The 21,537-nt window shown below is 41.7% G+C and overlaps 2 protein-coding genes and 2 pseudogenes across 6 annotated transcripts in view; 2 read left to right on the top strand and 2 right to left on the bottom strand.

Annotated features, from left to right (window-relative positions):
- LOC148376968 (uncharacterized) overlaps positions 1-21,537 on the top strand; it is an 80,338-nt pseudogene that overhangs the window by 55,750 nt on the left and 3,051 nt on the right. The gene's annotated exons all lie outside the window — the stretch shown is intronic.
- LOC148376970 (uncharacterized) lies at positions 1,525-3,731 on the bottom strand (annotated as a pseudogene). Its single transcript, XR_015852848.1, has 2 exons — positions 3,512-3,731; positions 1,525-2,698 (listed from the first exon to the last, which is right to left on the bottom strand). The product of XR_015852848.1 is annotated as an uncharacterized LOC148376970 (transcript).
- Positions 6,935-14,121, bottom strand: LOC148376969 (uncharacterized). Of its 3 annotated transcripts, none has more exons than XM_088352125.1 (4): positions 13,825-14,121; positions 13,603-13,722; positions 11,347-11,715; positions 6,935-8,334 (listed from the first exon to the last, which is right to left on the bottom strand). In XM_088352125.1, the coding sequence occupies exons 3-4, from the start codon at positions 11,660-11,662 to the stop codon at positions 7,463-7,465; spliced, it is 1,188 nt and encodes a 395-aa protein (XP_088208251.1). In that variant the 5' UTR covers positions 11,663-11,715; positions 13,603-13,722; positions 13,825-14,121; the 3' UTR covers positions 6,935-7,462. The 3 variants fall into 3 exon arrangements, with proteins under 3 accessions (XP_088208251.1, XP_088208252.1, XP_088208250.1); XM_088352126.1 differs by having other exon boundaries at positions 13,643-13,722; XM_088352124.1 differs by lacking the exon at positions 13,603-13,722 and having other exon boundaries at positions 6,936-8,334.
- Positions 19,096-21,537, top strand: part of LOC148376966 (uncharacterized) — a 58,205-nt gene continuing 55,763 nt past the window's right edge. The window contains exon 1 of the mRNA XM_088351118.1: positions 19,096-19,347. Coding sequence (XP_088207244.1) covers positions 19,260-19,347 — 88 coding nt within the window. The 5' untranslated portion in view covers positions 19,096-19,259. The remainder of the gene's footprint in view (positions 19,348-21,537) is intronic.

The raw sequence follows: 21,537 nt of genomic DNA, 5'->3' as shown, positions 1-21,537 counted from the left end.
TGGCTCCTGGACTTTCTAACTGGCAGACCCCAGTCTGTCAGAATTGGAAATGGGACATCAGCCAGCATCACCACCAACATAGGAACTCAGCAGGGACGTGTCTTCAGCCCAGTCCCCCTACACCCTTTTCACGCGCGACTGTGTCTCCTCTGACAAAGACAAACAACACCATCCTGAAGTTCGCAGACGACACTGCAGTGATAGAACGCATCACTTCGGGGGACAAAACGGCTTCCAGGAGGGAAGTTGCGAGTCCGGTGACATAGTGCGGGGACAACAACCTCAGATTCGGCCGAGCATCTCTGGCTACGGTGCCCTGCACTCCAGTCTGCCCGATACCACCGCCAGCTGGGATTCTCCTTCGGAGAACTACAGAGCCTCCCACAAGCGAGTCTAGCGCTACTGAGGATTATCCTTAGGCGCCTTGAGTGACTCAACAATAACAACAACTTCACCCTCAATACAAGACAAAGTAGATGCTAGTGGACCTGAGGAAGAGAAGACCTCATCAGCCACGATTTATCCGGGAGCTTGAAGTAGAGCGGGTGAGCAGCTTTAAGTACCTTGGCGTGCACATCTCTGAGGACCTCATATGAACCCTCAACACCACACAGCTGGTCAGGAAAGCTCAACAGCGACTGAGAATAAGCAATAAGCAAGTGAGAATAAGCCTGGCTCATTTACAATGGCGATTTGTTCTCAACAGCAGGTGTTTCCAACATGATACTCGTCAAATGTAATGCAGTCTCATTATACCGGTTTTCAAAAGTACCAGGCATTGTCCTTTCCTTATCAATAACCTTTTTTTAGTCTACCTTCTTTCAAAAGTTCATGTAAGTCCTTCAGGACATGATGTTCAGCGGCCATAAAAGAAATCATGGGCAACACTTCCATTTTCCGATCTGTGATTCAGAGAGTGATCCTGGCAGTCTATTTGAGGATTCCGTGAAGGCGCTATTATCCTAACAAACTACAGCCGGCTTGACATATAGATGTGCTTTTTTTATCCCGACTCGGCAAACGTGCAACCCATTAAGCCAGATCAAGCTGCGCTCATTCAGTTATCCTAGATCTCTTCAATTTTGTGCAATAGCCCCCCTAGAAAGAGGCCAGCTTGATTGAGTCAACTCCAAAAGTTTACATGTTTACATGCTTCTACAAGAGACTCTTGAAATAACTCAAGAGAAGTCAGAAATTGAACATACTGAGGAGATATCGTCGTAAATTATTGTTGGTAATCATTTCGCTTCATATATCTCTCCAAAGATACAAGCTGCAACACTAGTGCATTTGAAGAAAAAAACGATTCTAACATTAAAACAAGTCTAAGAATACACCACGTATAGGGATATAAGTGATGTCTAGAGTACACAAATGAGTTCATTTAGTGGTATCTGTGTTTTTTCCAATATAAACCAGCACCAGCACACTTGGGACTCTTAGCTTTAACTTGATTGACCACAAACTGAACCAGAAAAAAGAATCCCGTCAGTGTGGATTTTTGTGTGTCTTTTTATGTTTCCTTTACGGTTGAATTTTTGACCACAAACTGAGCAGGCAAAAGGTTTTTCACCAGTGTGGATTCTTTTGTGGCTTTCTAAATTTTCTTTTTGGTTAAATTTTTTATTACAAATCGAACAGGCAAAAGGCTTTTCTCCTGTATGGGTTCTCGTGTGGCTTTTCAAATGTCCTCTTTGGCTAAATTTTTTACCACAAATAGTGCAAGCAAAATGTTGTTCGCCAGTGTGGGTTCCTATGTGGCTTTTCAAATGTCCTTTGTGGCTGAATTTTTTACCACAAACTGAGCACGGAAAAGGTTTTTCACCAGTGTGGGATCTTGTGTGGATTTTTAAGTTAGATTTGTTGGTGAATTCGTGACCACAAACTGAACAGACAAAAGGTTTCTCACCAGTGTGGGTCATAGCGTGTTTTTTCAAACTTACTTTATAACCGAATGTTTGACCGCATACTGAGCATGTAAAGGGTTTTTCACCAGTGTGGGTTCTTGTGTGGGTTTTCAAACTTACTCTGTGGCTAAATTTCTGTCCACAAACCGAGCAGGCAAAAGGTTTCTCACCAGTGTGGGTTCTTGCGTGGCTTTTCAAATTTGCTTTGAGGTGGAATTTTTTACCGCAAACTGAGCAGCCAAAAGGTTTCTCACCAGTGTGAGTTCTGCTGTGTATTTTCAAGGTACCTCTACGAGTAAATTTCTGACCGCACACTGAGCAGATGAAGGGTTTTTCACCAGTGTGTACAACCATATGGCGTTTCAGAGCATCCTTGCGCCTAAACGTTTTCTCACAATGCGGACATTTGTGATATGCGTTATCAGCTTCGGACTGTTTGTCGCCATCATCGTGCGCAGAGTCGGACGTGTCGTCGTCATCTGTTGTCCCGGAGCTTCTGCTTGGAGACACCTTTTCATTGTTCTCTTCATGTTGATCTTCGGAAGTTAAACGGACCCCGGTCACTCCAATTTCTCTCAAATCTTCCTCCTCTTTAAGGTCAAAATGCTCTAAGTCATTCTCCTCCTTTTTAACGAGATCAAACTCCATGAATTTCTCCTCCTTTTTAATGTAAACTGTCTTTAAAAACTCATCTTCCTCCTTTTTAACGTGATCGGGCTCCAAATCCTCCTTTTTGATGGCAGGCAACTTTGTCTCTCGTTGCCAAGGAAGAAGATTCTCTTCACTGATGTCTGCAGGACACAAGACACACATGAACATGTCAAATCTCTATTCAACCCAATAAATGTATTTTTTACAGCGAAAGCATTGGTACCTTTCAACATTCCTTGAAAAAAATAAATCAATAAATAATTACCAAACGCCACAGGAATATGGCATTTTTTAATTTGATCTTTTGCCTAAAAGCCTTTTATTCCATGTTTGTTGACAGGCTGCTGTGCAATTTTCCATGTTCAAAAATCTCTTATTGCTAATGAATACATAAAGGAAGGATGACAGTTAGTTAAAAGAGTTGATTTAAAATAAATTGACTTGAAATGTTCTGATTGTACATGGAACATATTTCCCTTCCAGCGAAACACATCATACACAGACACACACGATGCTTAGATGAGAATACAATTGATAAAATGAGATTCTTGCAACGAAACGGACGTGTAAAATTTCTAAACTAGCTATCTAGCTACATAACTCACTTTTTATTATTATTAATAGTTCGTCATACATAGCTAAGAGCTAACATAGCTTAGTCATCGGTAGTTAGTAGCTACGTTATCTCAAACAATCGAAACATATCTACCTACTTGTCTGCCCACTTGAATAGCGAGCTCGCTTACAAGAGAAACTACAACTTTGGTTAGCGAGCTGCTAGTTTACTCAATTCTGCTAGCTAGTAGCTAGTCGTAGGTGGCTTTAGTTATAAGTTCCATCAACCAAATTGACGCAACTTCCTTGCAGCTGCATCAAGAATATAGAAAAGTAATAATATATTTCTTAAATTGACTTCGGGAGTGGAAAGTAAAACGGAACCTAAAGTGACCAACCTGCTCCTTCCATCACGACTTGTAGCTGCTAGCTAATGCTAACTCGGTTTAGCCGTCGATCTTCTCGCTCGTTCTCTTCTTGAAGCTCCTCTCTGGAACATCCTTTCGCTCTAGAATACACTTTTGTCGCGTTTAAGGGAGGATCACCATTAACTATTTAACGGAGTTAAACGGAGCTTTTCCATACGGCTGGAGCGGAACGACGCCTGAAGAAAACGTCCTGGGAATGACCCGGAAAAACAAAAGAGGTGAGCGGAGCTATAACATAACAATTTCCGGTTCACAACAGCGCTTTTATTTTTATTTTTGCAGTATTATTTTATGAAACGTCGTCTTATGACAGCATACTGATTTACTGTTATGCCAATTAAAATGTTTGATTGGTAATTGCCTCATGTATTTTTCGACATTCTTTTATAATACAGCTTGAAAAGGGCCATTGTGTAATATTTAGTGCCTCCTACTGGTTAAAAAAACTTCATTCAGTACAGAAAACCATTGATTAGAATAACAGTCAAAAACACATGAACTATCAAACTAATATTTTATAAATATTCATTAATCTAGAAAATTTGTATTTCTTTTACATAGCGGAATCTATACTGGTAGGCGCTGCTATGTTTGTCTGGCATCTTGCTGTTTAAAGATTGAATTGACAGTATTTGATAATGTCAGCTAAAACACAGACCGTTTCTAATATTTTCAATAATCTCGTAGTTTGGCCAATTATGCTAAAAAATTAATGTGTAGGAATATTTTTTAGTATTAATTTTGCTGAGTTGGATAAAAAGTTTGAATGCCAATGACATTTTTTGCTGTTTTGTGGGCTGATTTCATAATGATAAAATTGTAATTGACACATAAAATATGGCTGCGATTGGCTGGACAGCAGTTCAGGGTGTCCCCTGCCCACTGCCGGGAGATGGCTGGGATGGGCTTGAAAATGAAAAGCATGATCTAAAAAATAGTCATAATTAATTATGCAACGTGTTTAATTATATTGGCGGACAACGTGACCATGTATTGGGCACTAGGGAGCAAATTCTACCTCAAAACCGGAGGGCCTCAAAAGAAAAGAAAAACATATCTGATTGGTGTGTGAGTGGGTAAGTGTGAAGCACATTGTAAAGCGCTTTGGGAGCTCTTCATTGACTTGAAAGGCGCAATAGAAATGCAAACCACCACCATCTAGTCACAAATTCACAATTCAAATACGCTTACAAATGATAGAAGATAATGAAATCCACATAAAAAAATCAAGCTTCGATTACAGGTGTTAGGGAAAAACTATATTACAAATGTAACGTTTACCAAATTGTTCAAATTAGTTATGACTCCATTAACCAATCACAACTTACTTTCGCCTAACAATGCACGCTCATTTCTTTATGGAAACATGAACGAGAGACCGGCATTTCCACACGGGGACAGATTTATTTTCTTAAAAGTATTTAACTAAGTGAATTCCATCGAATTAACCGAATTAGCCGATTTAGTGTCGCTCTTCGTTGAGCCTCTCTCTCGATTGTCCCTCGCGATCTACTGAAGTTCTTCTGCCCATGTCTTTTCAAAAGCCGGCACGCCGGCTCCTCCTCCCATGAGCGTGCTGACTCCTCCCGTGGGCGTTCCGACTCAAGCAAACTGAGCTCAAGTTAGGCACCTCGGCACCTAAGTCGGTCATGCTTTCGTCCCTCCAGATGAAACGGGACACCGGAAAGCGGCCAGGTCACTCGGGTTAGGGTGACACAACACACTCTTCTGTCTGACAGCTTTCACTGGTTTACTCCTGCCGCATCATACGGGTCCCCTGCCCGAAAGATCATCTGGCAAACCCTAGTTATAGGGTCACAAAATGTGAGAGGATGTGGAAGTAAACCGACTTGAGTGGAAGAAAGAGGAGATCGGAAGGATGATGACTAAGAGGAAGGTTGATGTGTTAGCCTTGAGTGAAACAAAGTCAACTCGATATGATAAAAAATCACTAGATTTGATTTTGTTTCAGATAAATGAACAGCCGAACCCTACAAATAGAGAAAACCAAGTTCAGGTAGTTGCTAGTATTCCTGCAAACCACGTGATATCATAAAAATAAAACATGTTCCTTCACGTGGCAGTCGATAACACTCAGTTTTAGTTTATTGAGAACCAAATATTGTTTTGAGCACAAGTGTTCTCTTTCTAATTTTCCAACAAACTTTTGTCCGTGTTTGAAGTGGGGATGCCGACCTGCTCGAAAGTATTTACATTGACTACACTCACTACATAACATACTGTATCGTGAATCTTGAACAACAATTAAATGGTAAATGGTCTGCATTTCTATAGCGCTTTTCAAGTCAACGAAGACCTCCCAAAGCGATTTACAATGTGCTTCACACTTACCTATTCACACACACACTCACACACCGATAGGGAGTCAGCCATGCAAGGCGCCTACCTGCTCATTGGGGGCATTACGGATTCAGTGTCTTGCCCAAGGACACTTCGACATATAACACAGAGGAACCGGGAATCGAACCTGCGACCTCTTGATCCCAAGACGTGCGCTCTACCTCTCCACACAAAATATAGCACTGAAGCAACCTACGAACAAATTCAACTTACGAACGATCGTCTGGAACCATCTCGTTCTCAAGTAGGGCTACGTCTTGTTAGGAAATAAACTATTAAAAAATGTATCGTTTACCAAATTGTTCGAATGAGTTGGCTGACTTCAATAACCAAACACAAACTTCATTCTCCTAACAATGCTTGCTCGTTTCTTTATGGAAAAATCAACACGAGACTGGCATTTCTACACGGGGGCAGATTTATTCTCTTTAAGTATTTAAGTGAATTCCATCGAATTAGCCGAATTAGTGTCTCTCTTCGTGAAGCATCTCTCAATTGTCCCTCTCACGATCTTCTGAAGTTCTTCTGCCCACGTCTTTTCACAAGCTGACATGCCTGCTCCTCCCATGGGCGTGCAGACTCCTCCCATGGGCGTGCTGACTCCTCCCATCAGCGGGCAACTTCTCCAAACAATGTCTGCCCTCCTGCGTCACAGAGGCTCCTCTTGCGTCAGCCCTTGTTCCAGACCCTGCTGTTTTCTGTAAACATCATTCTCTCCTAGGTTACGATGACCTCGCCCCACAGCCCAGCCAGTGAATATCTTTTGCATTTAAATGTAATTTGTATTTGAACGTAAAAAATCCCTTATAGTAAAATATATATATAAAATCTTTCAGTCTGTATACATAAAACAATCAAACTTACTGTTCCTGAACGCATCACTAGCTCACAACTCACTGTCCACAAATCACAACAAATGTATTTGTATGGCACTATTCATCCAATGAAATTCAAATCGAAGTGTTGTATGATTGGACCCCTCAACCACAAGGGTCGTAGGGGCAACATTTCTTGTGGTGTGTCCTGGGCAAGCACAGCCTGTTGGCGCACAAAACCAATAATCGTTCAAGGCGTTGCATTAACTCCATCCACAGGCAAATGTTGTAATGTTTTAATTTTGGGTCAATTAGTGTTAGGGCATTGAATGACAAAGTCGCTTATTGACTCAACAAAAAGTGTTTATTCTGAATAAAGACAGTTCCCGACTTACGAACATTCGACTTACAGATCCCGGCAGATTCGATCATTTTCTTGGGATGTCGAAAAGTACCCGGACATTTGCAAGTTTACACACTTTTGCATTTAGAAAAACATTTTCAAAATTAGAACAGTAAAAACAGGATAAGTTTAGTTAATCATTGATGTCACGAGTACACAAATGAGTTCATTCAGTAGTATCGGTGATTTTTTTTTTAAGTGTACACGCAAACTATGAGCTCATATTAACCAGAATGATGACTGCTATTCTCACCAACACACGTGTGACCCTGAACTTTGACTTGACAAGAGAATCTTTGACCACAAAAGGAACAACAAATTAGTTTCTAATGAGTGTGTCTTTTAACCCTCCTTTGTGGCTGAATTTTTGACCACATGCCAAGCAGGCAAAGGGTTTTCACCAGTGTGGGTTCTTGAGTGGACTTTTAAGGTACATCTCCGGGTAAATTTTTTACCGCAAACGGAGCAGACAAACGGTTTTTCACCAGTATGGATTCTGGTGTGGTTTATCAAACTTCCTCTTCGGCAGAATTTTAGACCACAAAACGAGCAGGAATAAGGTTTTTCACCTGTATGGACGCCTGTGTGGTTTTTTAAGTCCGATTTCTGTCTAAATTTTAGATCACAAACTGAGCATGCAAAGGGTTTTATACCACTATGGGTTCTCGTGTGCATTTCTAAGTGTGATTTCTGGGTGAATTTTTGACCACATACCGAGCAGGCAAAGGGTTTTTCACCAGTGTGGGTTCTTGTGTGACGTTTTAGGCATGATTTATGGCCGAATTTTAGACCACACACCAAACAGGAGTAAGGTTTTTCACCAGTATGGACAAAGATATGGCGTTTCAAACTACGCTTGTTTCTAAATGTTTTACCACACTGGGAACATTTATGACATTCGTTATCGCCATCATTGTGTGCAGAGTCGGACGTGTCATCATCATCTGTTGTCCCGGACCTTCTGCTTGGAGATACCTTCTCCTTGTTCTCTTCATGGCGATCTCTGAAGGTTAAACTTACCCCAGTCACTCCAATCTCTCTCAAATCTTCCTCCTCTTTAACCTTGACAATCTCCAAATCGATATCCTCCTTTTTGATGTGGACTGCCTCTAGATACTCATCTTTTTCCTTTTTGATGTAATCAGGCCCCAAATCCTCTTTTTTGAGGCAAGGTAACTCTTTTTGCCTAGGAGGACGATATTCTTGACTGACATCTGCAGGACAGAACACAAACAAGAAAAAAAAAAACAAATAATTCAAAAAGTACAAGCCAAAAAGATTCTTGGTCATCTTTCCCCCCTAAGCGGAATCGAGCCTTTGTCTGGCTGACTTTAGAATATCAATAGCATTGACAGTCCATGTGAGGTCAGCTGACAAGTGAGTACCTAGAAACTTGAATGAATGGACCAGTTCCACCTCACGGTCATTAAGAGATGCTTGCAAAGTATTTTGGAAGAAAAGCCACTAGTGGAACATATTGAGGACATCCATTCATCCATTGTCTGCACCGCTTATTCCCAGTAGGGTCGCGGGCGTGCTGGAGCCCATCCCAGCTATATTTAGGCAGTGGGCAGGAAACACCCTGAACCGTTTGCCAGCCAATCACAGGGCACACAGGGACAAACAACTCTCTCGCTCATTCCCACCTAGGGATAATTTGGACCAGGTATTTAACCCGACATGCATGTTTTTGGAATGTGGGAGGAAATCGTAGAAACCCACGCAAGCGCAGGGAGAACATGCGAACTCCACACAGGAAGGCCAGTAGCTGAATTTGAACCCATGACATTGAAACTGTGCGGCAGACGGGCCAACCACTCACCCGCCGTGCCGCCCATAGTTTATCTATTTTTGCTTAAAATATAGATCAACGTTGTGTTTTGATATATGACGTTTTTTCACCACGAGGTGGCACTGTCCTTTTAAGTGCAACCCTACTAGATTATCGATTCATTTATTGCTCATTTTTAGATCTTAGATAATATATAATTATATATACTTGACAGTGGTATATTTTTATCAGAACCTTTTTTTGTGGAAAACCTGATTTCGTCCCTAAGCACAAAGTTATTCGATGCAGGCTTCTGATTGGCTGCCGAGTATGCAAATTGCCAAACGGACTTCCGAAATTTCCAAACCGAACGAAGATTTCGAAATCGGAATAAAGCAAACGTTTGATTTGAACCAAATAGAAATTAAAAACGAATGATTTTTTTCTATTTCAAACACTGATATAAGTAAATTGACTTTCGCAGAGTGAAATAAGAAAAACTAAAATGATCAACCTGCTCCTTCCATCACGACTTGTAGCTGCTGGCTAAGGCTAACTTGAGTTAGCCGTTGATGTTCTCCCTCGTTCTCTTCTTCAAGCTCCTCGTCTTTCACCTTTATCGCACATTTTAAACACCTTTAAAGAGCACCATTAAATGTTTTACAAAATGAAATGAACTCTTTGACAGAGTTAACGGTTGCCTTTCCACTCGGCTGGAGCGGAACGACGCCTGACGAAAAGAACCGGGGAATGACACGGAAAGACAAAGAAGGGAAGCGGAGCTCTTAACTAACTATTTCCGGTTCACAACAGTGCTTTTATTATTATTTTTGCAGTATTATTTTATATAATGGCGTCTTATGACAGCATCATGATTTTTGTAGAAGTTTTGCTACATAGAATTGAGAAATTGCCACAAAACGTTCAAACTACAAACGTGAGGGGACTGCGCCATCTTGTGGAGTGTCTGCATAGTTTAGCTGTGAACGAGCGTTTCTTGCAGCATAGACAGGGTTGGGAATTTGGATGGTTACATTGAAAATGTAATCCCATCTACTACTGTTATTTGTATATTATTATATTGAAGACATGCAATTTGATTATTTCCCGTTACTTTTAGATTATCCAATAGCAAATATGCTATTAAAGGACAAAATAACCTATCTATCTATCTACTTTGGTCATTTCCCTCGAGAGGGGTGACCGACTGCAAGACAAACACATACAAAAGATAAACTAAAAAAGGGGAAAAGTAGTAAAAAACACACACAAAAATTTGGGGGGACCATGGCCGACCCAAATGGCCAAACACCCAAACAAGTTAGGCGCCTAAGTCGGTCATGCTTTCGTCCCTCCAGATGAAACGGGACACCAGAAAGCGGCCAGGTCACTCGGGTCAGGGTGACGCAACACACTCTTCTGTCTGACAGCTTTCACTGGTTTACTCCTGCCGCATCATACGGGTCCCCTGCCCGAAAGATCTGGCAAACCCTAGTTATAGGGTCACAAAATGTGAGAGGATGTGGAAGTAAACCGACTGAGTGGATCATTCACTAGTATCTGTGATTTTTTTTAAGAGTTAACACAAACTATGAGCTCATATTAACCAGAATGATGACTGCTATTCTCACCAAAACACGTGTGACCCTGAACTTTAACTTGACAAGAGAATCTTTGACCACAAAATGAACAAGAAAATAGTTTCTCACAAGTGTGTCTTTTTAACCCTCCTTTGTGGCTGAATTTTTGACCACATGCCAAGCAGGGAAAGGGTTTTCACCAGTGTGGGTTCTTGAGTGGACTTTTAAGGTACATCTCCGGGTACATTTTTTACCGCAAACGGAGCAGACAAACGGTTTTTCACCAGTATGGATTCTGGTGTGGTTTATCAAACTTCCTTTTTGGCAGAATTTTAGACCACAAAACGAGCAGGAATGAGGTTTTTCACCTGTATGGACGCCTGTGTGGTTTTTTAAGTCCGATTTCTGTCTAAATTTTAGATCACAAACTGAGCATGCAAAGGGTTTTATACCACTATGGGTTCTCGCGTGCATTTCTAAGTGTGATTTCTGGGTGAATTTTTGACCACATACCGAGCAGGCAAAGGGCTTTTCACCAGTGTGGGTTCTTGAATGGATGTTTAAGGTACCTCTGCGGGTAAATTTTTGACCGCAAACAGAGCAGACAAAAGGTTTTTCACCAATATGGATTCTTGTGTGGCTTATCAAACTTCCCCTTTGGCTGAATTTTTTACCACAATCTGAGCAGGCAAAAGGTTTTTCACCAGTGTGGGTCCTTGTGTGCGTGTTTAAGTGCGATTTGTGGCCGAATTTCTGACCGCAAACTGTGCAGGCAAAGGGTTTTTCACCAGTGTGGACAATGCTATGACGTTTCAAATAACATTTGTGTCTAAAGGTCTTTTCGCACTGCGAGCATTTGTGATATGTGCCATCACCTTCCGACTGTTTGTCACCATCATTGTTTGCAGAGTCGGATGTGTCGTCATCATCTGTTGTCCCGGAGCTTCTGCTTGGAGACACCATCACCTTGTTCTCTTCATGTTGATCTTCGGAGGTTAAACTGGCCCCGGTCACCGGAAATTCTTCCAAATCTTCTTCCTTTTTAACATAGTCAAGCTCCCAATCTTCCTCCTCCCTTTTGATGTGATCAGTCTCAAAGTCTTGCTCCTCTTTAACGCAAACAAGCTCCAAATCGTCCTCTTCCTTTTTTATGTTAACCGTCTCGAAATACCCATCGTCCTCTTTTTTCATGGCAGGCAACTTTGTTTCCTGTTGCCAAAGAAGAAGATTCTTTTGACGGACGTCTGCAGGACACAAGACACACATGGACGTGTCAACTAACGGTTTTACATTTTTATGCTTTTGATTTTCTTTACCACTATCAAATTTATAACTTGACCCAATTAAAAATCCAATTCCATTTTCATGGATCACTTTTGAACAAAAATGAGTCATTGTTTCAAATCATCCTCAAAATCATTTTGTACATTCCCTCAACTTAACAGCAGGGGTGTCAAAGTCAAATGGATGGAGGGCCAAATCAAAATTTGGGTCCAGACTGATCAAATGTTGAAGATTCTGAAAATGGTGCATATAGAGTAGTAATAATAATAATAATAATAATAATTTCCTTTGTATTGTCATTCTTTGTAACAATGTACACAGAACGAAATGTCGATACACCTGACCCGTTGTAGCGAGCCGATGCAGCCGCAGCCAACAGAGGGCGCCGCCATTTTACAAATTAGGTATGACTCGGCCGAGGCGCGAACCAGTGAAACCATTGGTACATAATGAAGACTTAAAAGATATAATTAATTCCCAAATTCATTCAATACGTGGACGGAGCAACCAGGGGAAAAACACTGGACCGTGTGTACAGTAAGATCAAACATCTAGTTGGATCCGGCCATCTCTGTCTGTCCCTCACCCCCTCATACACCCCCCTCAGGAGGAAAACAAAGCCTGCAACAAGGAAAGTACAAACATCTTCTTTGTTCCTTTATCTTCTTTGTTTTCCTTATCCTCACTGTAAAACGTGGAACTGGAGTGTCACGTTCAATTTCGTTGTCACAATATATTCAACCCATGTTGGAACAATGACAATAAAGGTATATTCTAATTCTAAATATGTCCAGGTAAATAAAGCAAAATTTCCTCATGGCCCTGCTGGAAATCTTGAATTTCAGGCATAAAAACAAGTCAGGAGTTAAAAGGGTGAGAATAATCAAATATGTTTAAGCCAACAAAATATTCAAGTTTGTCGACCCGCACTGCCTTTCTGTGCTCGGCAAGAGCTCATACACCTTCGGGGTATTGCACAAAAGCAAGATAAGGGATTAAGCCTGGATATGTTTGTTATTTTGGCTGAATCTAGCCTGAAGTTAGTTGCATGAACGCAGGTTCAGTTAAGCTGCGCTCAACTACCACGGTGATTTAATTTCTACAGCAAACATTTATTTAATCTTAATTTTCTCATTCAAGTCTTTATTACATGATTACCCTGGAGTTGCATATTTAATCTCGTTGCATGCAATGTTTCACAACGTTGATATCAATGACAAAAAAAGACAAAAACATTATCTCCAGAGATACACTAGCACTGCCCAATGTGTGAATAGCACATCTGTGGACTTTATTACGTTGTATTATTTTTGATATTGACAGAGCAGAAGTAAATGGAAGGAGGGATTGGATAGATTGAGAAATGAAATTGTGAGGGACAGAACTGGAGTAGAAGTGGAATAGAATAGATAAAATATACCTTTATCGTCGTTGTTACAACATGGGTTGAATATATTGTGACAACGAAATTTAATGCGGCACTCCAGTTCCACGAGTTTACAGAGGACAAAGAAAACAAAGAAGATAAAGGAACAAAGAAGATGTTTGTATTGTCCTTGTTGCAGGCTTTCTTTTCCTCCCGGGGGGGGGGTGATGAGGGGGGGTGGGGGGGTCAGAGATGGCCGGATCCAACTAGATGTTTGATCTTACTGTACACACGGTCCAGTGTTTTTCCCCTGGTTGCTCCGTCCACGTATTGAATGAATTTGGAAAGTACAGTCCTTAAGCATGCCTGATTAAAGTCGCCGGCGGGTGGATATGGGTAGATGGATAGATGATTTTTGGTACAAAACAATACAGTTTACTTATACAGGCCTTAAACATACTTGTATAAACCTTAAACATACAAGCAACTTCAAATTCAACTAACGAACGATAGTCAGGAACCTATCTCGTTCGTAAGTAGGGCGGAGTCTGTATTTGATTTGGTCTCGACGCCAACCCAATGGATTCACCCCTCGAAGCAGCTGCATCAGAAATATGGAATATAAATCAAACGCATGTCTTTCAACGGACTCGAGGAGCCTAAAATAAGAAAGTCAAATGTTTTAGAAATAAAAGTGACCAACCTGTTTCGTCCGACGCAACTAGCTGCTTGCTAATGCTAACTTGGTTTAGCCGTCGCTCGTTGTCATCTTGGAGCTCCTCTTTCAAATTTCCTTTCCCCCTCTGGCATTTTAGCCACCCTTAATGTTCACCATTCACTCTTTTACCGAGTTAAATGCAGTTAAATGGAGTTAAATTGTGCAGACGACTGAAGCGGAACGGCGCAAAGCCACAGACAATGGCAGCAGTGATGTGTGGTTCTCGTCTTCTTCTTTGGTTGGCATCCATCTCTTTGGTGCTCTATCGCCCCCTAGCATCACATCCACCTCACCGTTCCATTGTGATGTGTCGTTGGCGAACGAAACAAATTTATTATTGGTCGATCAGAGCCGCCTTTTCGAAATGCTAATGCTCTCTCTCTCACTCTCTCTCTTTCTCACTCTCTCTCTCTCTTTCTCTTTCTCTCACTCTCTCTATCCCTCTCTCTTTCTCTCCCTCTCTCTCTCTCTTTCCCTCTCTCTTTCCGTCTCTCTCTCTCTCTCTCTCTCTCTCCCCCCCATCTCTCCAACTCTCTCTCTCTCTTTCTCTCTCTCTCTTTTTCACTCTCTCACTTTCTCTCTCTCTTTCACACACTCTCTCTCTCTTTTTCTTTCTCTTACTCTCTTTCTCTCTCTCTCTTTCTCTCGCTCTCTCTCTCGCTCTCTCTCTCTCTCTCTCTCTCTCTCTCTCTCTCTCTCTCTCTCACTTGTGACTAGTCAATAGGAGTTTCGTCATTTCTGCACCGGTGTTAAACAGGCGGCCCGCGGGCCAGATCAGGCGGGCTAAGGGATTGAATCCAGTCCGTGAGACAACACTCAGAGAAGCGCAAGAGAGAAACAAGCTGCAGGTTGAACTATGTCCACTTGATGTTACCAAAGCCAGGTGCCTCGAACAAAGACACTTGGCTGTATTTATTTCTCTCTCTCTCTTTCTCTCTTTCTTGTACACCCATTTCTCCCACTCTCTGTCTCTTTCACTCTCTGTGTATTTTTAGCTTATTTTGCTCTAACTTCCTTTATCCCTTTCTCTCTTCCTATCCTTCGCGCTTTTCTTTTCTCTTTTCTCTCCTTCTGTCTTTCTATTTCTCTTTGGATTCCTTTATTCCTCTACCTTTCTTTTTGTCAAAGTCAATCATTATTATGACTTTTTCGTGGCCATATTTGCACAGATAAAATACATGTATATGGTTTAATTCGACATTATGGTGGGGGCAAAAAACTCACGCGACCTCTTGTTGAGTTTTCGGAAAGAGAGAGCCAAAGTTTATTCGTGACGTCAGAGGAATCAGTACAGAGCCGGAACACGACTTCAAAATAAAATACAAGATTGACAAAAGTTCAAAAGATATAATTACACTCATTGTCGAAACGTTACTTAATGTGTTTGTATGAGAAACATTGTTTTTATATTTAGTAATATAAAAACAAGCTGATTACCTTGAGACATAAAATCAAGAGATTTACATTAAAAACCTGACACTTTTCCCCCTCTATCACGACTTATTATCTCTCTTGTTTCTCACGCTCTCTCCCTCTCTCTCCTTTTCTTTCTTTGTCCCGCCCTCTCTCCTTTTCCCTCCCTCTTTCTCTTATTTCGTTATCTCTTTATCTTTCTCTTGAATCGACTAGTCCGGCCCCCGAGAGAATGTTTGTTCTATTGTGTGGCCCCCGAGTTCAAATGAGTTGGACACCCCTGCTTTAGCGTCTCGATTCGCCCGCAACCTCATTCTTGAAATGTATTGGTTTTTGTTTTCAACTGTGATCATGTCGTTAACATTTCGACTTCATTTTCCTTCTGTAATTAGTAAACAATGTGGTTAGGCTCTTTGGTGTGGGTATTCTGGAAGTCCTCAAGGACACTTGTGTCTTTGTCGCCGTCTCAAATCAAATCCATTTTTTTTACTTTTTATTCCAAATATATAGTTGCTTTCGTGATCGTCTTTGTTTTCATTTTGTTTTCTTATTTGAAGTGTTTGCAGTTTCAACTGCGGATGCAAGCTTAATGATTTGCAACCCCTCTTCAGTATCTTGAATGAAGATTTACGACTCGACAATTGCCGCACTAAATATATTTGGCCAGTAGATGGCATCAAAGCATCGTTGTTTAAAAATACACCCAGATGTCATTTCAGGCCAACCATCTAGAAGTCAAATCACTTTCATTTGTGACGCCCTTTGTCGTGTCCAGAATGGTTTCTGTGGCAACCAGCTGGCCCCGCCCCCTGGGCAACAGCTGAAGCAGATCGCCTAATTTGCGCGTTTGCTTCTTAAGGGGGGGGTTGGCGTTTTGCGGGTGCTGGCTCATTGCATTTACTGTCTGCATTTCCCGTTCTGTTTTGCTCTGTCCTGTTTTGTTTGAGTCGGAAGAAACCTGTGTTTGCACGTTTTTGTTAAAGCCTGTTTGTTCTGTCTTGTCCCTGAGTTTTGGACGACTTTTATTTTGGTAAATAAAAGTTTTGATCGTCAACGCAATTGAGTTCTCCCTTTCTGCCTCCTGCCTCCGTTCTGGTCCGGTCCACCCCGTGACACCCTTAATGACATGATGTCTCAAAGCACTGCACAGGATTACAATGACACCATCGCCTGATCTTAAACCAACATGCAGGCAAGGAACAACTCAAAACCTCAGCGTGAGGAAAAAGAGAAACCTTGAACAAGGACCTCACTCATCTTAAATCAACATCCGGGCAAGGAAAAACAAGTGGTCATCCCCCTTCCAGGATGACCAGGGTGGAATAGATTTAGCATTGGGTCACAGTACACAAACATAGGGAACATCAATAAAAGAACAATCGGTAACGTGATGAAATTTGTCCGAGAAGTACATGACAGCAACGACGCCTCAAGCTTGTATAATAGTCCAAAAAGTCCATGACAGCAAGGACGCAGCTTCCCATCTGTGCCTTCTGGTCGATGCTTCAGGTCAAGTCAAGTCACATTTATTTATGACGCCCTTAATCACAAAAATGTCTGAAAGGACTGCACAGGATTACAATGACACAATGACCTGATCTTAAACCAACATGCAGGCAAGGAACAACTCAAAACCTCAGTGTGAGGAAAAAGAGAAACCTTGAACAAGGACCTCACAAGTGGTAATCCCCCTTCCAGGATGAATCACAATTAGCATTACTATACACAAGCATAGTAAACACTAGGTAACATGTCGAAAATTTGTCCGGAAAGTGCATGACAGCAGCAACGCCCCCAGCCTGTAAACTAGTCCAGAAAGTCTATGACGGCCACGACGCAGTTTCCCATCTCTGCCGGCTGGTCCATGCAGGCGTTCACATGCTTCAGGTCAGACGCTGGTCCACTGACTCATCTCCAAATTGTCCTTCTCCTTCGTATCACCACCAGGCAGGCGGTCGGAAAAAGACAGGACAATACAGAATACGAGGTTCAGGTCCAGGTCCGCTGACTCGTGTCAAATTGTCCTTCTCCTTCGTATCACCACCGGCCAGGCCGTCGGAAACAGACGAAAAGTAAAGTATGGGTGGGCATCAATCATAGAATATTGAATAGAAGTGTGTCTTAAGTTTAGATTTTAAAACTTCCACTGAGGTTGCAGATCTCATCTCCGGAAGCAGAGCATTCCACAGCACCGGAGCCCGGATGGAGAACCCTCTCCAGCCGGCAGATCTCTTCTTTGCTCTTGGAGTCACAAGTAAACCGGCATTTTCAGAGCGTATCAGCGATCTCTGCCGCTAAAAAGTCCAGCGTCTTTTTGATTTCGCATACCTGTCAAGCTGCGTGATTTTCCCGTACAAAGTACGTTTATGATGCATTTTAACACTTTTGAGCAGGTAACATGTTTATTTTGCCCTTTTCTGCTCAAATCGCTCGTATTGAAACTGTTATGCACTCTACCATAAAGCTTATTTCAGCATAATCAGCTTTATGGGAGAGTGCATAACAGTTCTCAAAAGGGATTTATATAGGGTGTGCATTACCATTCGAATACAAAGACGGGATGGTTTAAGTTGTATTACATTCCCAACAAATGCAAGACAAAGTGGTTTTGGTTATATGTCCGCCATGACATTCCCGAAAAGTGATATAAAAGTGAGATAAAACGACAACACCGATCATAAAATCAGAGGCTAATGTAGCGACCCTCTTTCATGCACGACACAAGGTTTCACAGTCTCTGGGTTTATTGCCTGCATTCAGTAAACAAAACAATACAAAAGTCAGGGGCATCTGTTCACGACTGCAATTATCTTCAGCGCTTACAAATTCACTCAAGCTACGGCAAGCAGACAACATGCGAGCACATTAATAATGAAACTTCCGTAATAACAATGAACATAACTTTCCCACGTACCTGCATTCAGTAAACAAAACAATACAAAAGTCAGGGGCATCTGTTCACGACTGCAATTATCTAAAATATTAAAGATACAAAAAACGGGTCATCACTCAACAGGCCGCACCTCGTGGCGTGTTTGCATCAAAACACGTTGCATCGTCGTTTCAAGCTCTATTCCTTTACTTCTTATTTAGTACTTTTTTTAAATATACATCATTTAGCACAACTTATATATCTTTATATACAAAAAAAATTTGCGAAAGCAGCTCATAAAGCTAGCAAAATATGCATTTTTTATCGAACTGATATTGGGCACATCTTACCTTCAGCGCTTACAAACTCACTTAAGCTACGGCAAGCACTGAAGCCCATAAAGTGCCAAACGAAAAAGACAGTCGCAGACGCCCATGATTTAACAACTGAATGAGGTACTGGAAAGTTAACAGTATTACAACAAAACACAGATTTGGTGAGTATTCAAAAAAACATTCAAAACAATCAAATTTCAACTCTGTTACACCAAAGTAAACCTTACCCCAAACCAGCAGGTAGCGCTGTTGGGCTCGTCATTGCAGGACACTTATAAACAAACTATACAAATATATTTCAGCAGGAATTTCAACAAAAGAAGTTTTTAACACCCCCTTTACACATATATTTTTAAAGATCCCTCGATTTTTTTGTCAGCAACTTTGTGCAAGAGAAGTTTTCAACGCGTGCACAGCTGTGAGTGAGTTTCAAAATAATAGGTCACATAGAAATAGTGAATTTCTATGATACGATAACGATATTTAAGAGGCAATAAAAAAACCAATAGTTAGATAATATACAATTTATTTCTTCATTTAAGCTAATGCGGGTATATTTGAAAACTCGAGGTGCGATATAACGCTTTTATAACAGTAACCAGAAGTTGGCTCCATTTCCGGTGGTGAAGACGGAAATGGTGCGCCAGATTCGAAGTGGGAACATGTCGGAAGCGTGTCTCTTACTAGAGCCAGTCCTATTTGCGGTGTTTTGATCCAGTCGCGAGGAAAGGTGTCGTTGGGCTTGGAATGGGTCTAGCAAGTGCTTGAAACCCACGAGAGAGGGAAAGGAATGTTGAAAAATGAGCTTCCGGGTCCCAAAGAGGAGATCGGGTTACCGCTACAAAATGGCTGTTTGCGAGCAGCTTCGAGTGGTGATTAACGGAGCAGGTCGGTCATGTCTTTCAATTATTTTCATATCATATCTTTGTAAATAGATTTTCTCTCGTTGCATATAAGATACAATCCGGAGATGACTCGCTAAACAACGCGAAGAAGCACGAAGATTTAATATATATCGTGATTCATCTTGTTCTTCATTCGCGTATTTGAATCGCACGATGAAACCGTTAAAGTGCAATTTTTATTTAATCTAGAATTTAAAATACAACAACTATATTCTAGGCCAGGGGTGTCAAACTCATTTTAACTCGGGGGCCACGCGATAAAACGAACATTTTGTCGGGGGCCGGACTAGTAAAATAAAGAGAAAGGAAGAGAGAGAAAGAAATAAGAGAAAGAGGGACCGCATTTCCACACGGGGGCAGATTTAATTTCTTAAATAATAATCTAAGTGAATTCCATCGAATTTGCCGAATTATTGTCGCTCGAGTCTTCGTCGAGCCTTTTCTCTCGATTCTCCCTCTCGATCGATCTTCTCAAGTTCTTCCTCTCCCCATGCCTTTCTCCCAAGCTGGCGTGTCGGCTCCTCCCATGGGCAGGCCAGAGAAAAGCTCCCACGTGGCCCCACCATCTCGGAGAAGAGCGTCGGGATGTCCGTCCTTGTGCGTCTGGCCTTCTGCGTCAGAGTCCTGTTATCAACAGAACTAAACAAAACATTCGCATTCGGAACGGCATGACCTGTAGCTCACTCAGTGAAAATCTTCATTGCACTCGATAATTGTAACGTGTATTTAATCGTATAAGATATAAAATCCTTCACCCAGCACTGGTGAATTTTAAGAACAAGCCCGTGGGCACCTCAGCTGTCCTTACTTGGCACAGTGGTGCCCACGGGCACCACTTGTTGGAGACCGCTGTGTGAGTGTGTATCCCAAGAAGATAACGAGATATTTTGCCGATACGATAAGTACTATGGACTGTATAACAGTCATAAACTTTTCATTTCTCTTACCTGATATGATATGGGGCGGCAGTAGCTCAGGAGGTAGAGCGCTCGTCTTGGGACCAAAGGATCCCGGTTCGAATCCCAGCTCGTCCTTGTTACATGTCAAAGTGTCCTTGGGTAAGACACTGAACCCCTAATACCCTCAATAAGCAGGTTAGCGCCTTACATGGCTGCAAGGCCGCTATTGGGAAATGTGGAGTACATTGTAAAGCGCTTTGGGAAGTCATTGACTTGAAAAGCGCTATAGAAATGCACATCATTTCATTTCATTTCATGAACTGCGCTACAAACCCAAGCATTTTTGATGGTTGCCTCGGTCCAATCTTTTTGCTTCATCACACTTTACCGCAATTCTCTTCTTTTTTTTTTGATGAGGAGTGTCCGCCGGGATCCTGTAAAACTTCACTCACCTTTTTCTCGGATTCTGGCACCCGAACACAAAACTTGACCGCATTACAAACGAACTAGCAGAGATGAAAGCTTTGAGAGTTTTGACCAGCGCAGAGTACCGTTTTGCCTCCAGTGTGACTGTTATGTCAAGGATCTAAAAACTCAAAGAAACACTGCTTACATTTTTGTGGCCTAAAAGAGAAAACGGCCTGACAGCAAAAGTAAAGCCCAAGGGACAAAACATGTCACTTGAACAATCTGCGGTCAATCACGGACAATTCATCACATCCACGACACAGCATCATCTCCAATCAGAAGAGCTGCTTCAGCGACAGACTGTTGCCACAGTCTTCTTCCACCGACAGACTGAGGAGATCATTTCTTCCTCATACCATGAGACTCTTTAACTCCACCCGGGGGAGTAAAAGTCAACAATAAACCCCCACATTTGCACATCACTCTATTTTTATTACAGTGTGTATTTTCCATAGCACCATTATTTGATTTTTCAACACAAGGATACTGCTGGAAGTGTGAATTTCCCTTCGGGGATGAATAAAGTATTATTGTGGAAACCAAGAAAGCATTTGGAGGGTACGTGACTGACAGGACTTTGGCCATGTCAGGACTCTCCAACTGTTTGCTTAACTGTTAAGAATTTGGATTCTAAGTATTTGCTTAACTGATAAAGAACTTTTTTGGTCACCACGACTCCGAAAATGCACCCGACTGGAGAAAAACAACACGTCAGCGCTGACCGAACACAGAATAATTGCGACTGTCTGGTCCAGGGGTGGCCAACCCGGTCCTCAAAAGCCGCATGTCCTGCATGTTTTTGGAGT

Source organism: Urocampus carinirostris, chromosome 1 (genome assembly GCF_059441175.1).
Source record: "Urocampus carinirostris isolate Australia breed hairy pipefish chromosome 1, RoL_Ucar_1.0, whole genome shotgun sequence".
In the NCBI taxonomy this organism is placed as follows: domain Eukaryota; kingdom Metazoa; phylum Chordata; class Actinopteri; order Syngnathiformes; family Syngnathidae; genus Urocampus; species Urocampus carinirostris.
Note: the sequence above shows the minus strand (reverse complement) of the source record. Positions and strands in the feature narration are given on the sequence as shown.

Bases quoted from the DNA above. Each gene is read 5' to 3' on its own strand.
- LOC148376969 (XM_088352125.1), bottom strand. From the start codon at position 11,662: ATGAAAAAAGAGGACGATGGGTATTTCGAGACGGTTAACATAAAAAAG. The intron at 8,335-11,346 runs GTGATGGCACAT...TCTGTCCTGCAG, and splicing joins TGGTGACAAACAGTCGGAAG to ATGTCAGTCAAGAATATCGT.